The sequence below is a fragment of the Amblyomma americanum genome, chromosome 10 (assembly GCF_052857255.1).
Source record: "Amblyomma americanum isolate KBUSLIRL-KWMA chromosome 10, ASM5285725v1, whole genome shotgun sequence".
Taxonomy (NCBI): Eukaryota; Metazoa; Arthropoda; class Arachnida; order Ixodida; family Ixodidae; genus Amblyomma; species Amblyomma americanum.
Window position 1 is genome coordinate 32,965,753 of NC_135506.1, and position 15,124 is coordinate 32,980,876.

Here is a 15,124-nt window from a genome sequence, read left to right on the forward strand (position 1 = left end):
ACTATATTTTTGATAGTTCCAGTGTTGAATCATGCGTTGATAATTTAATAAAAGTCCGTGTACGAAATAGTTCGTGTTTCGTTTTTGGATATCATGCCTGTACTATTTCATTGTGCTCACTCCTGACTGAAGCCATAGCGAACTCCCTGTCCAACTCGAGAAGAAGCCCTCTTATCGGAGAAAATTTCTTTAACCTCCGCTGGCATCACTGTTCACTAAACCAGTCTTTCGGCTGCTGGAGTACACATATTTGATTTCCTTTCTCTCTTTTTCTGCAGCTAATACCTCGCTGGCTAAGACGAGCAGGTTCAATCCATGATGTGAGGCCACAACCCGTGAGATACGCGCCGTTGCCTTCTGGCAATAAAACAGTTCTGTGAACGTAGATGTTTCCACACAAAGTAATTCTGAGCACTTCCATTGCGTCATGCTTCTAAAGAGCGGGTTATACAGCGTTGAATTTGGCGCCCATACACAGCCATCGGCTGACATCGAACTACTCTACGACAGCGCCGAAGTAAACGCAGTGGTGAGATGAGGCGCAAAACAAGGCTTCTTGATCGACCCGGCGGCGATCCGCACTAAGTGCTACGAAGCCACAAGTAGAAAACGCCTGAACACCCACGGAAAAATGCTGGAATTCACAACCTGGGTAATAGCTGTCTCTTCACCACAGAACAGCACAACGCTGCCTTCTAGTACTAGTAAAAGAGATTTTATAATACGACACCTCGAAAACAGCGATGAAGAAACGAACGCTACAACTACGCTGCTATAGGAGCAGACGACGCGGAAGAAAACCTGTCTCGCGATAACGAACTCCACCCATCCAGTTGCGTGAATGAAAAAAAAAATGTCATAAAAGCGAGCAGTAAGTCCGGGATGCTACTTACAGCACTTCTTGTTTGCTAGAAGTCGTTATGATGCTGACTGAAACAACGTCGATTCGCGTCAAAGTCTCGAACCGTACAGCAGGCCCGCCGCAGCGGCACCGGTACCGCCCACGACTGCCGATTGCTCGCGAGAGGTGTAAGGCGCCAGAAGCGGAGCTGATAAAATTCCAAGCCGCTGACTACCTGCTGACCACATGACGCGAAATGCGTGCTGTGTAGATAAAAAAATGTTAGTGAAAAACGGTGGTACCTCAAAAGACACATCAATTTATGCCGCAGCGTACCGCATTACAAATCCTGGCGCTAGGATCAGTTCCGATGCCAAGTTACGTGCGATTTTAGACATTCTTATTACGCGCCACCACGGAGATATTTACCTGGGGCAAGCTATTTCATTTTTCCTCTTGCTTTTTTCTTACATTGCGCTTTATTTAGAACAGTGAGTTTACTTTCAAACAACTGCGAGAACAAATTATTTGATTATATTATGAACGACTGAGCTTTTATAAAATATTGTTCTGCCTTAATTTGAACACATGTGAACGTTGCGAAAAATGGGTTGTTAAGGAGGTCACATAGTTAGCTAAGGTGAAATGGCTAACTAATGAAGAAACAGCAGTAGAAGTGGTTCGGATTCATATATACCAGGTGTTTCAGGGAAGGAAATCACTAATTTTTAAAAGTAGGGTTTTTGAAGTAAAGAAAAACTTTTTGCGGGAAAGTAGCACTAGTGTTTTCGGACGTCAAAACTATCATAACTATTAGCGATAGCCATGTAGTTGAAATTAGAGATTTGTAGCAGGCCGTTAGTAATAGCCATATTAGTTTTTAGAATTTTGAAAACGCGATTACCCTCGCCGCTGGGGCTCGACAAAATTTTGCTTTTCGACTATAGTTGCGTGCACTGGAGTGTTTGTTTTGCCTGCAAGCTTTTCAAAAGCGCATGCATTTTGGCACGATGTAGGCCAAAATATGTCCAGCCACAGATGTGAGGGCAATAGCGTTTTCGAAATTCTAAAAACTGACATCGTTATTACTAATGATTGGCTACCAATCTCTGTTGTAATCAGGTGCGTATCGGTAATAGTTAAAAATTTAACTCTTAGAATTTAGGTACACATTTCACTAGTTGAGATGAGAAGCCTGTTTTTCACCTAATCCAAAACTGGCATTTCTATGCTGCAAAAAGATTCTGCTTATCTTAAAAACCATATTAAAAAAATTAGTCGTCGCCTTTTCATAAGTCTTCAATAAATCTTTAGTACTCTACGGCGTTTCTGCAGGATGGTTTCAACAATACCGGGAAGTTTGGTTTTCCCTCTTTTGGTACAGCGGAAGGTACGGTGGAAGGTACTGCGGATGTTTTCACAACGCAGGTCAAGGGCTCGGAGCTTTCTGAAAGCCCCAGACAAGCCTAAGTGGAAATCTTCCCCCTCACAGTCGACATACAGGAGTTCTAGTACTTCCAGAGACCCCCAGTCTTCCAGTTTGTCGAAGGCGGCCCTCAGAGCGCTCAAAGAGGTTTCGGTTGTCCTGAGCTTCTTCACGGATTCCTTACAGCTTAGCATGCGTGGAAGGATCCGAGCTTCTTCCAATGACAGCTCGTGTGGGTACTCTAGCATGACGCCTCCTCGGTAGCTCATATCAATGTCAGGGTGGAATTCCTTCACGGCATTGAGCCCTTTGTTGAACAGTTTTTCAACATCCTCATCGTGCGGCCTACAACCTCTGCTCAGTTCTTCGGACATGGTTAAGAAACCTCAGTGCACTTCAGGGGATGCTTCCCTTTGTTGCGTGACAACGACGGATAGTTCGGATATACGTGCTCTTGATCCAAGCAACGGCTCCGCGCAGGATGAGGCTTATTTTCTTCGACTTTCCTTCTCCATAAACGTTTCTTCACAGGAGCAGGTATGAAGGCTTGATTGTGAAATTGTTATCGTTAGTGTTAGTGCATGGCTCGAAATCACACTACGCGGACACTCATCCGCAGAAAAAGCGTATCGGCTATAACAGCGGCTGGATTCAACCTGCAAGTAAAGAAATAAATGCAAACACGAATACTGAAAAATAACTGTCGAAATCATAAAACACTAAGCGTTTCATAGGGCACATGGGAGCTGCATATCGGCCGAGTAAAAAAAGCCTGCTCGCGAATGCACCGAAAACAAGGTGCGCGCTTTGTACCATGTTTTACAGCGAAGCTGTATACCTCTACCATCCAAGGAAATTTGCGCGTCGTCGTCAGCAATAAACACCAGGCTAAAAACTGAATGCTAACCCGAGTGGAAAATTGCCCGACAGCATTGGCGTCACCTCGTCTCTGGTTTCACTCTTTCTAGAGCCTGGTGTGTGCATTTTAAAGTGACGTTGCATTGGGTAATTGGGTGCCGTTTTACAGCTTTGCTGTCCAACCGCCTTCACAGCGTGATTGGAGCCACAAGTTGTTTTTTTCTAAATTTATAAAGTCGCGAAATTCCCCCATTTCCACTTCACGATTCTCACGTGAACCAGAAAGTTACGTTAAAGCGCCATTGTTGAAACTACGATGAACAGGCAGGAGTACCTGCTGAAAACTAAATGTCTATAATGAAGAGTAAGGTTTACCGATGATTAATTAGACAGTAATACGCCAAAGGTGTCATATTAAAAAGGCGCATTCAAAGCACTGGGAGACGTTTGCTATTGCTTCTTTTTCTGAGTCACGTGTTTCTGTGAAAAAGATCTTACTTTTTTTTTCGAGTCATGTAGTGTAGTAGGCTATAGCAAATTTATTCGCGAAACCAACACTTGATGTTATAAGACCCGCCTCAGGAAAGACGTAATATTATCTTGGGTCTGGTGTCCCTTAAAGAACGCTATGTCGTATATGAGAGATAAACAAAGTCAGAACAAGAGCTGAAATATTCGTCCCCAAGAGCTCTTCCAGGCACACGACTGCGTTCCCGGCTGAAGCTGAGGCTGAATATTTCCCCTTCGCACAAATTCCAGCAAGCAACTTTCACAACTTTAAATTTCGCGCGGAATAGAAAGATCACTACAGTATGCAGCGCCGCAGAAAACCGTAGCGGTAGCATGGTGCTCTAAAATCTACGGATCTCGAGCAGTCGGGCAGCAGTATTAAACTTGAAGCAGTCATTACGCAAGATGAGGGCAACGCCTAAAGCAAGACGGAGAAATGCTGGAGCTTATACGTGAAGAAAAAAAAAACCATTTCTCCCCTTGAGATCAGACTCGATACTGCCTTCTATTACTGATGAAACGTATCTCAATAAAATCAGTCACAGAGAGGAGCAGTGAATGACACACCAAAGCGGCGCGCTGCTATACGAGCAGACGACGCCGAAGGAAACGCGTCGTTCGGCACATATACTGTGCTTATCTAGTTTAAATCATGAAACAATCTGTTTACAAGGTACTACAAGCGTCAAGCGTGAAGTAAGCCCAACGTGCTACTACGGCAACTTCTTGTTTGCCCAAGTCGTTTCGACGTCGACTGAAACGAGTTCAATTCGCCTCGAAGTTTGCAGCCGTACAGTGGGACCGCCACAACGACATTGAAAGCTCTCGGCCCCACTCGGCCAGCCGATCAAGCTATCGGGACCACCAACACGCTTAGATAGCTCGCCAGTGGTGAAAGGCAGCAAATACGGAGCCGATAAAATCGCGGAACGGCGTTGAGCTTAGGCATACTAATAAAGAAGTAGTAGAGCCAGACACGTTTCAATTTACGCCGCAGTGTGTCGCTATGTCATCCGCTGCGCTACGGTCGCTTCCGACAGAAAGTTATTAACGTGTTGTTCGTATTTTTTGATGATCATCCACAGAAGTATTCTATTTCTGAAAACGCCGCATTGCTGCATGTTTCTTCTATTTCTGTCAGTTGTTACATGTTTAAAAGAAACAAATAGCTTTGCAACAACCTTGAACGAAACTGCCCAGCACTGATACCGAAGCACATGACGCAATGTTCGCAGACGGAGGCGTGCTTCACAACGCCATTTACAGCCGTTAACTCGTATAAGGAAAACACTTCAGCGAACGGGACAAAGATCGTACGCGGTCTAATTTAATGGGCGCTTAACACCGATATCAATGGCTTCTAGCCCTCATTTCTTGTCGTCAAAGAACAGAAAAGACGCGAGCTTTCCGCGTTTTTACAATGTTTCTAAGTGGCACACTGGAAACCCCATTAGAGGAGAGCATCTCCCACAAACAATAATTTTTCCTTCATCTCCATGCCATTCATAGCCCTGCAAAAATTCCCAAGGTAGTCTCAAAATATCATGCACATAATATACAGCGCAGCAGCCATGCGTCCATACAAACGTATGGCAAAGAACTCGAGTCCAAATATCATTCGTGGTTGAAGCGTTGCTTCCTCTGTACCTTTCATTTAGTTAGTGTTGTTAGGAAACGCACAGAACTTTGTATATTGCCTCTCTGTGGTTGAACTGAGGTTGAAGTTGCGAGTCAGGGCCTCTTCCAATCTCTATGTCTTCTTGTGCGCTTCGTATTTTGGACTCCCTTTTAATCACATGGGATGCCATTTATTTCAGTTGTCTTTTTTCATTAACTACATTCGATCATGTTACCAACCAAATATGCCCTGTGATATCGGAAACCTGTATAAGTGAATTCGATACATTTGTCTGACGTTAGCGTAAAGCAGTATCATAAGGTACTCTTGATGTGCAAACATGGAGCCATTTCCCTCCCTGAGAATGTACTATCGCGCTCAATATGAGTTGCAACGCGCCGTCATCGACCGGAGCTGGCTCCCTCGTCTATATCCTCCAACAATCACTGGGAATTCTGGGAAGAACTGCCATTCCAGGAAACGACCACACTCCCTCTCAGGAAACAGCTTAGTATAACTGAAATGCATTCTATTTGACTGTGGTATTGTACATCATCCCAACTACCATCGATAAGTTCATTATATATTTCCTGTTATTGACCCAATTAAGAATTGGACGAAATATTTGAAACAGAATTCAATTTCATACAAGCGAATTCTGTGAACACCTTTTACTATAGTAAAACGTGTTCACGGAATTCGCTTGCATGAATTAAGAATTGGACGAAATATTTGAAACTGAATTCAACTTCATGCAAGCGAATTCCGTGAACACGTTTTACTATTCAATTTCATGCAAGCGAGTTCCGAGAACACGTTTTACTATAGTAAAACGTGTTCACAGAGTTCGCTTGCATGAAATTAATTCAGTTTCAAATATTTCGTCCAATTCTTAATTGGGTCAATAACAGGAAATATATAATGAACTTATCGATGGTAGTTGGGATGCAGTAGACTACCACAGTCAAATAGAATGCATTTCAGTTATACCAAGCTGTTTCCTGAGAGGGAGTGTGGTCGTTTCCTGGAATGGCAGTTCTTCCCAGAATTCCGAGTGATTGTTGGAGGATGTATACGAGGCAGCCAGCTCCGGTCGATGACGGCGCGTTGCAACTCATATTGAGCGCGATAGTACATACTGCGTCAGTTTATACATGGAAAATATTAAGAATAGGGCACTGCCGCGAATACGCCACTTGGTGGAGACTGCTCAGACTGTGAGACAAATGGCGGCACAGAAGCTCGTGAACACAAATGTTGATGATGACGATGTTGAATCACAAGCCCTCGCCAGTTCACGTAAACTCCTTGAACTCAGGTGAAGAGAGAGAGAGACAGATATACACTTTAATGAGCACAGCAGAGGTGCGCCTGCTAGTTAACCTGGCATGCTCCAGATGGCATGCGGCAGTTTTACAGCCCAGCTGTTAAGCGCCCGTTCCTTGCGTTGAGCGTCGGCGTAGCCGGAGTTGGAACACCTTCTTGCACAACCAGATCGTTTCATACAGCATGCTTTTATTTTGCATTGTGTGTATAAACAAAGCCCAAGAATGCTTTCCGCGTACATTTAGCTTCCCGTGACGATCTGCCTGCTACAACGATGATTTAATTTCTAATTATTGTCTTTGTTTATCTCCAAAGAAAATTCCTTGACAAGGGGGACGCGGTGAGGCTAGCGGAGAAGCGTTAGTCATCTCTAACCTTGTTTTTAGTCACTTTAGTTAGGAATGTTTATCCTTCCAACACTCATGACAAATATTTCTTACTATTGTCTCACTTTCTAAACAAGGATTAAATCCATGATATTGAACAGAAAAAAAACTAAAGAACGACCACTATATAAAATGCTCCAAGAAACTACGCGGCAATTCAGACTACTAGTGCATAACAATATATTTGCTGACCGGTGGACTGACCTTCAGCATCACATCTGAGAAAGTGCGGCCCGGCCTATGGAAACATACTATGCTGTTATTTTTTGCGCAGCAGAATGTTGTTAACAAGTCACCAGAATGCATGTGACAGGACAGGAATGTCCTTTGATTGCGTAGTTGGAATTGCAGACGACGCTGCACCTTGTATGCCCTTGTAACGTCATGCCCGCACTCCAATACCACGGTCGTTGTCGGTGGGAGGAGCTTCCCAGTCCAAATTTCCATCGATGTTTTTTTTTTTGGGGAGGGGGGGGGGAGGGGGGATGAACAGCGCGTTCAGGGCACTCAAAAATTGGAAATGTAATCACAGATCCTTCATTTATTTACCGGAGCACACAACTGCATTGCGGTGAACCACCATTTCATGGTCCCTTTTAAGAGAAAAAGCTCTTCATACAGACAGCTTAGCAAGAGCTGCCTCCAAGTCGCAAAGCACAGCTTCGGCTGTCTTCCCGGTGAGCTCTTTCAACCTGTTCACCAAACTAGCGCTGGACCGCAGTTTGTTGAATGCATCTGCGGCTTCGGTATCGTTGCAGTCGCCAGTCACAAACTTGACAGCCTGGTCCAGTAGACGAGCGTTCCTTTTCAGCAGCTGTTCCATCTCGTCCAAAGCTTTTTGCGCCTCGTCATTCCCATCCCAGGAAACCATGATGCGTGTTAGGGTGTAGTTCTTCCTCAGCCCTCCCAGGATGGTTTCGACTTCCTCTGGTTTGATCCCCCAGTATTCACAGACCGACACATCTGTCAGAGCATCATTCACAGCTAGCAGTTCGGACAGAGACGTTGCTATCTCAGGCGTCAGCAATTCCGCGTACGTGGTAAAGCTCACCACGGAACGGTTTCCTTTAAGAGCCTCGAGCATCCGGACCAGTTGTTGCTCGCTCCCCATTGCAACATGCATGAGGTTCTGAATCTCCTTCAGCGTAACCGTCCGCTCAGTGACGTAAGCGATGCCATCAGCAAGTTCTCGAAGCAGTCGTCGCTCGGGTAGAAATGAAGCAAGCGCAGAGTTGTGTTTGAAGCTACAGCGTCGAAGAACTGCCGCAGAAGGTCCTTGTCCACCGACGGGGTGACGCTGACGGAGAGCTCAGAACAGTGCCTGTCTTCACGAAGAAGCCTTATCAGCTCCGGCAGAACGTCTTGCTGCCACAAGATCCGAATCCTCTTGAACACGTCGGCGTAGAGGTCTTTCTCGAACAAGAACGACACCTGCTCCTTGTCTATGGAACATGTATCGAAGAGATCCACCATTTCTAACGTCGTGTTGACTACAAGCGCTTCCGCGAAGGCGATCAAAGTCTGTGACGTCAGCGTAAGTTGCGCCAGCGTGAATTTCTTCAGTGTGTTGTTTACCTTCAAAGCATCTGCCATCAGTGCGGCTCCCTCGTCGCCCCCACAGGCGTACCACAGACTAAACTCCTGGAGGGACCCGCTCTCGCGCAGGCAGTTTGCAATGTAGACAGCAAAGCTGCTGCTCATCTTTTCGCAATGCAAGTCCAGGACTCTCAGCTTTTTGAATGCTCCGGAGAGGTCAATGTCGAAGTCTTCGACATCGCAGTCGATGTTAAGAATTTGTAGTTCTTCCAGAGACCCCCAGTCTTGCAGTTTGTCAAAGGCGGCCCTGAATGCACTCAGTGGCATCTCCCATATGCATATCTTCTTCACGGACGTCTTTGTGCTTAGCATGAGTGGAAGTAAGCCAGCCTCTTCCACGGACAGCTTGTTATTGTATTCGAGCGCGACGCCCCCACGGTAACTCGGATCAGCGTCAGGATTGAATTCCTTCATAGCGTGAAGCCCATCGTTGAATAACTTCTCAACAGCCGCTTCTTGGGGCTTGCAATCTTTGCCTGATCCTTCGGACATCCTTCCAACAGCAGTGAGCTCGAGGGCGCAGTATATAGTTCGTACCCTGTTAATCAGTATAAATGGAAATCAGTGAAGCACGAATCCGTTGAAAATGTTCCTTATGTCCTTCGACTTCACTTCCTCACGAAGGTCCAACCTCAGGAACAGGCTCACAGGGCTTGACTCGTGAACTCGTTACGCTGAGTACTTACTGGAGGCCTCGAAATTGAGCACGATAACTCATGTGACAGCCCCAGTTATTTAAGCGAGCCGATGCTGTTCTCGATCCGCTGAAGATGTGCGTGTGCTGAAAGAGCGGCTTGATTCTTCCTGCAAAGAAAGAAATAAACGTATACACCATTAATTTACGCAAAACACAGCTCGCATGCAAACACGGGGGTGTCACAAAAACGGGGTAAGAATCGGGTTTCACTGCAGTGGCTTTTTGTTTGCTTTATGGGGATTTAACGCCCAAATTTAGCGCGCGCGCGTGTGTGTGCGTGTGCGCGCGCTCGTGTGTGTGTGGGGGGGGGGGGGGGGGGCTGTTGTCGGAGGGGTGGGACGGCGCACGAAGGTGCCGGGGATAGACGGTGCGAGAGTTCACGTTCCTCTCACTCTCTTCCCTGCTTGACGATAAGGCGAAAAGGTTGGGGCGGCGTCTGCGTTAATTACTTAACGCCTCCAAATCTGACGTGATAGCGCGCTTTGTGCAAAGAAGACATATCGTGTGGATGTTATAACCACAGGTCAACAACTGAAACAACCAGTCAAAGGAGCTAAAGAAGCATTAGCATGTACGGCGTGTATGACGATGTCGTGTTGAACTAAAGCATTGCAAAGGGATCGATGTCACTCGTGAGGCGTCCTTTCGTAAGGTAAACGCATGCCATCTTTATTTACGTCGCCATTTGCCCAAGACGAGTGCATCAGCCGCTTACTTCACAGCGCTTGTCGCCATGCATGACGACAAGAGCTGCTACACGAGTAACTGCGGCGGATTTGTTGAAAATTTTACAGTTGGTTTTAAGGAAACGAAATGGCGCTGTAACTGTATCACATATCGTCGGACACCTGAACCGCGCCGTAAGGGAACGGATGAATAAGGGAGTGAAAGCAGAAAGGAAGAATGGTTCCATAGTGCCCGGGGGTCTCCGGAATAATTTCGAACGAAGTGGGGTCTTTAATGTGTTGTGACATCGCACAGCACACGGGCGCCTTTGTGTTTCGCCTCCATCGAAACGCGGCCGCCGCGGTCGGGTTCGAACCCGGGTACTCCGGCTCAGTCGACGAGCGCCCTAATCACTGAGTCACCGCGGCGGGTGAAGGTTTCTTGCACAATGAAACAATCTGGTTACACAGTGACATGTTTATTCACACAGCTGGTTGCCCCGGTAGGCTCCATCTTCTCTCACTTATTTTTTATGTATTCCAGCAGTCTGGGAACTTTTGACCAACTTCACGTATACGTGTACATATAAACACATGGGATTTACATCATGCACACAAATGCATACGTACGACGTATCTACCCGAGTCATATCAGGGGTGCCACAGGTTTCAATCCTGGGGCCGATGTTACTCCTTATTGATGTTGAAGATGTAGTGCATGGCATGAGCACTGGGTTTAAGATGAAGCTTCTCGCAGACGACTGCGAACTGGTTACCCCGTAAAAATCGGTAGAGGACAAAATTAGGCTCATGAAAAACCTCGCAGAAATTTCGGGTTGCTGCAAGGAATGCAACACGTCCTTTAACGTCGATATATGCTTGGTCTTCCGTATATGCGGGAATACCTTCTTGTTATGTAGATGGCATAGTACTCGGGAAATGACAGGGTGGTGTTTCGAAGTTTTTATGCCAGACAGTTTGAGTTCGGTGAATAACATGAATACCATCTGCAGAAAAGCTCTCAAGTATCTCTGGTTTGTCCGACGGAAGCTTTGAGATGTCCCTTTGCACGGAAGCATACAAAGCGTTTGTGTGGCTATGTCTAGAACACGTTTCGTGTTTGTGGGGCCATTTCACGAGGAAAATATTGCCAACCCAGAAATAGCTCACAACTGCGATGATATGTTTACGCGACTGCTCTTTACGAGCTCAAAGGGTGACAGAAAGGATGAAGTATCTGCTGTTGGTACACCTTAAGCAGGACGCCCCGGAAGCAGCTTAAAAAATTTGTATTTCCTAGATAATAACTTGATATAAATTAACAGACACAACTACATTAAAACTGACAACTTGCGTACAAGTGCACGTTGCGACAGTTGAAAAATATGAGAATATCGCGCGCTCTACAATACGTTGAAATTTTCATTTTCCAAGAACCATCGCAAAGGAGAAAGAATATTGTGCTGGTGGTTACAGTGTTGACGCTTGTGTTCCTAATTTGTTTGAAATACGTGTAAGAATTACTTCTTGCATTTCATTTTTATTGCACCTTCTGATGCCCTGATTATTGTCTGTACTATTTCATTGTGCTCCCTCCAGTCTGGAGACCTACCTATCTCCCTGTCGAAAGCCAGAAGCAGCTCTCTTATCCGGGAAAACTTTCTGACCTCCGCTGGCATCACTGTTCACTAAACCAGTCTTTCGGCTGCTGGAGTACACATATTTGATTTCCTTTCTTTCTTTTTCTGCAGCTAATACTTCGCCGGCTAATAGGGGCAAGTTCAGTCCGTAATGTGAGGCCACAACCATTGAGATGCGCGCCATTGCTTCTGGCAATAAAACAGTTCTGTGAACGTAGATATTTTCACACAAAGTAATCCTGAGCACTTCTATTGCGTCATGCTTCTAAAAAGCGGGTTATACAGCGTTGAATGTGGCGCCCATGCACAGCCATCGGCTGGCATCGAACTCTACGACAGCGCCGAATTAAACGCGGTGGTGATATCAGGCGCAAAACAAGGCTGCTTGATCGATCCGGCGGCGATCTGCACTAAGCGCTAGGAAGCCACAAGTAAAAAAACAACGTCTGAAAAACCACCGAGAAATGTGGGAATATGACACCCCGGGTAATAGCTGTCTCTTCACCATGGAACTGGCACAACACTGCCTTCTAGTACTAATAGATTAGATGTTATAAAACGTCACCACAAAAACAGCGATGAACAAACGAACGCTCAAAGTACGCTGCTATAGGAGCAGACGACGCAGAACAAAGCGTGTCTTGCGCTACCGAGATCCACCCATCCAGTTGCGGGAATGAAACAATGTCATAAAAGCGAAGAGTAAGTCCAGGGTGCTACTTACAGCACTTCTTGTTTGCTAGAAGTCGTTATGATGCTGACTGAAACAACGTGAATTCGCGTCGAAGTCTCGAACCGTACAGCAGGCCGGCTACCGTGACCACGGTACTGACGGCTCCGGCACAACCGAAAGCGATATCAGTACCGCCCACGACTGTCGATTGCTCGCGAGAGGTGTAAGGCGCCAGAAACGGATCCGATAAAGTTCCAATCCGCTGACTACATGCGCTGACCACATGAGCGCGAAATGCGTGCTCTGTAGATCAGAAAAATGTTACAGTTAAAAGACGATGGTACCTCAAAAGACACGTCAATTTACGCCGCAGCCTACCGCATTACAAATTCTGGCGCTAGAGTCGGCTCCGATGCAACGTCTGAATTGGCAGGAAGTTGCGTAGTCGTTAGCACGCTCAGCGTCGGAACGTTAGGATGGTGGTTCGAATCTCATCTTGCACAAAGATTTTATTTTTCTTACCGAGTTGAAGAGTGTCACGGACGGACGAACGGACGGACGGACACCACGAGTATGAGCCATTAAAGGCTTTCGACTTAATATTGATCAAGTTCACTCGAACAAATGTGAACACTGCAAAAAATGGGTTGCTATAGAGGTCACTTAGTTAGCTAAGGTGACATAGCTAACAAATGAAGAAATAGCAGTAGAAGCGATTCGACTTCATAAATACCAGGTGTTTCAGTGAAGGAAATCATTAAATTTTAAAAGTAGGGTTTTTGACGTAGAGAAAAACTTTTTGCGGCATTGTAATACTAGTTTTGGCGGACGTCAATAACAGGCTAATCATGTTAACTAGCCCAGTGATTAACTAAATTATGATAGTTAACTTTTTAACTATTAGCACCTGATTGCATCTGCACCTAAATGCACCGGATTGCAATTAGAGATTTGTAGCAGGCCTTTAGTAATAGGCATATCAGTTTTTTTCTAACTTCGAAAACAGGACTACCCTCGCCGCTGCGGCTCGGCAAAATTTGGCTCTTCCGTCTATAGTTACGTGCATTGGAGGGGTTGCGTAGCCTGCATGCTTTTGAAAAGTTTCAAAAGCGCATGCATTTTGGCAGTATGTAGGCCAAATTTGTCGCGGCGGCGAGGGCAGTCGCGTTTTTGAAGCTTCTAAAAACTGTTATCGCCATTACTAATGGCTGTCTACAAAATTCTGTTGTAATCGGGTGCCTATTGGTAACAGTTATAAAGTTAACTATCAGAATTTATTTAGTCGCACTATAGTTAACATGAGTCGCCTGTTTTTTCATCTGCACCAAAACTGCCATTACTATGCCGCAACAAGCTTCTGTTTATCTCAAAAAACCATATTAAAAAATTTGTGATCGACTCTTCATAAATTTTCAATAGATCTTCAGTACACAATGGTTGCCGCTGCTTTCTAAGTCCCCGCAGGATGGTTTCAACAACATCGGGCAGTCCGGCTTTCTCTCTCTAGGTGCCACTTATCTACGACCAAACGGCAAGTCTTGCGCAATGAATCCAGGATAAAAGTGCTTCGCCACGAATGAGTAATGAGGCAGATGCAGCGCAATTTACAGCGATCTCCTACCTGGGTGTTTCCTGCAGACTACCTCAACGTCACTGCTGATCCATACATCAGAGGCGTCCGGCGATGGCGTAGTGGCCAGCGAAGCTGAACTGTTCATGCCGCCGCGGCTTCGAATGCCGTTATCTGCCATAAAGTGTTTTATTTATTTATTTCATTCGGCCACCTGACACTACAGCAACGTTTACACTAACGTGACAGAGTCGCGTTAAATCGAGTTTTCGCGTAGAGAACAGGTCATTGGATTCATGTAAACGCCGCCGAGTCGGGCCGGAGAGTCGACTGGACTCGACTCCGCCGCAAGGGGTGGGTTCACTCCCAGTTTCCTCCGAAAATTAGCCTAATTTTCTCTTTTCACGCTTGGAGAAAGCATTTTCTGCATGAAAGAACAGAAGCGGTCGAGTTTCGCAGGACGCACCAAGAGAGTTGACTTGCTCATATCGAGTTCATGTAAAGAGACAGTCGTCTAGTTGGGCTGACCTTGTTCAGTTCGATCCCCTGACTCGACCCGCCGCTGCCGCGGCTTCATGTAAACAAGACTTACGATGCCCCGTGCTACGCTTGCCCTTTCGATACTGTCGCAGCCTCCCAGCTCGCCGGTGGTGATGAATTTTCAAACTTGGCAGTGCGCTGTGATTGGTCCTTGATGGTGACACGACATCCGCGACGTCATCACTGCTTCGACCAATTGGGGAATTTCATCTCGGATGTCGGCGGCGTTTTGGTGTAAGGACAACCCTAACGATGTCGCATTAAAAAAATTCATGAACAGTTATCTTGTTTTCGTAGTTTACTCACGTATAACATGCGTCAGTGTTGTTGAAAATGTGCTTGATGGAATTATTTTACCCGCAATGGAGGTGCATGTTGCGATGTGGAACACACGCTTCGCAGCAAACTACATTGGTTCACGAGGCAAGCTTTCAACCTTGACGAACGAAGCCTGCAACACTGGAAACCAAGGAAGGCCCGCAGAACTGCTATATTTTTTTTTATTCATGGGTGCCTTGCAAAACATGGGATGCCTAGAAACACGCACACACAAGTTCTGACACCTGGCGAAAAATAGCGAATGCACGAGCACTGCGCAGCTTTGTCAGCCCGATTGTAGCTTGCACTCAAGCGTCCTGTACAATGAATCTTCCACTGTTGTGCATTTATCGTTCATTCCATACTCGGCTGATAAATAAATAAATAAATAAACAAATAAATAAATAAGCAACAACAACAACAATTTCACCGCTGTAATCTCTTCAGAGACCGATGATTT

The 15,124-nt window shown here is 45.8% G+C and overlaps 1 protein-coding gene and 1 pseudogene across 2 annotated transcripts in view; both read right to left on the reverse strand.

Annotated features, from left to right (window-relative positions):
* LOC144107486 (uncharacterized) overlaps positions 1 to 1,051 on the reverse strand; it is a 3,871-nt pseudogene extending 2,820 nt beyond the window's left edge. Inside the window, exon 1 of the transcript XR_013309283.1 lies at positions 894 to 1,051. The product of XR_013309283.1 is annotated as an uncharacterized LOC144107486 (transcript). The remainder of the gene's footprint in view (positions 1 to 893) is intronic.
* A 6,435-nt stretch (positions 1,052 to 7,486) lies between these two features.
* Positions 7,487 to 12,555, reverse strand: LOC144107487 (uncharacterized). The gene is made up of 2 exons (XM_077640506.1): positions 12,288 to 12,555; positions 7,487 to 9,365 (listed from the first exon to the last, which is right to left on the reverse strand). Exon 2 carries the CDS (start codon positions 9,051 to 9,053, stop codon positions 8,106 to 8,108), a length of 948 nt encoding a protein of 315 aa, XP_077496632.1. The 5' UTR covers positions 9,054 to 9,365; positions 12,288 to 12,555; the 3' UTR covers positions 7,487 to 8,105.
* Positions 12,556 to 15,124: the final 2,569 nt, after the last annotated feature.

Excerpts from the sequence above, each read along its gene's own strand:
- LOC144107487 (XM_077640506.1), bottom strand. The coding sequence starts at position 9,053 with ATGTCCGAAGGATCAGGCAAAGATTGCAAGCCCCAAGAAGCGGCTGTT.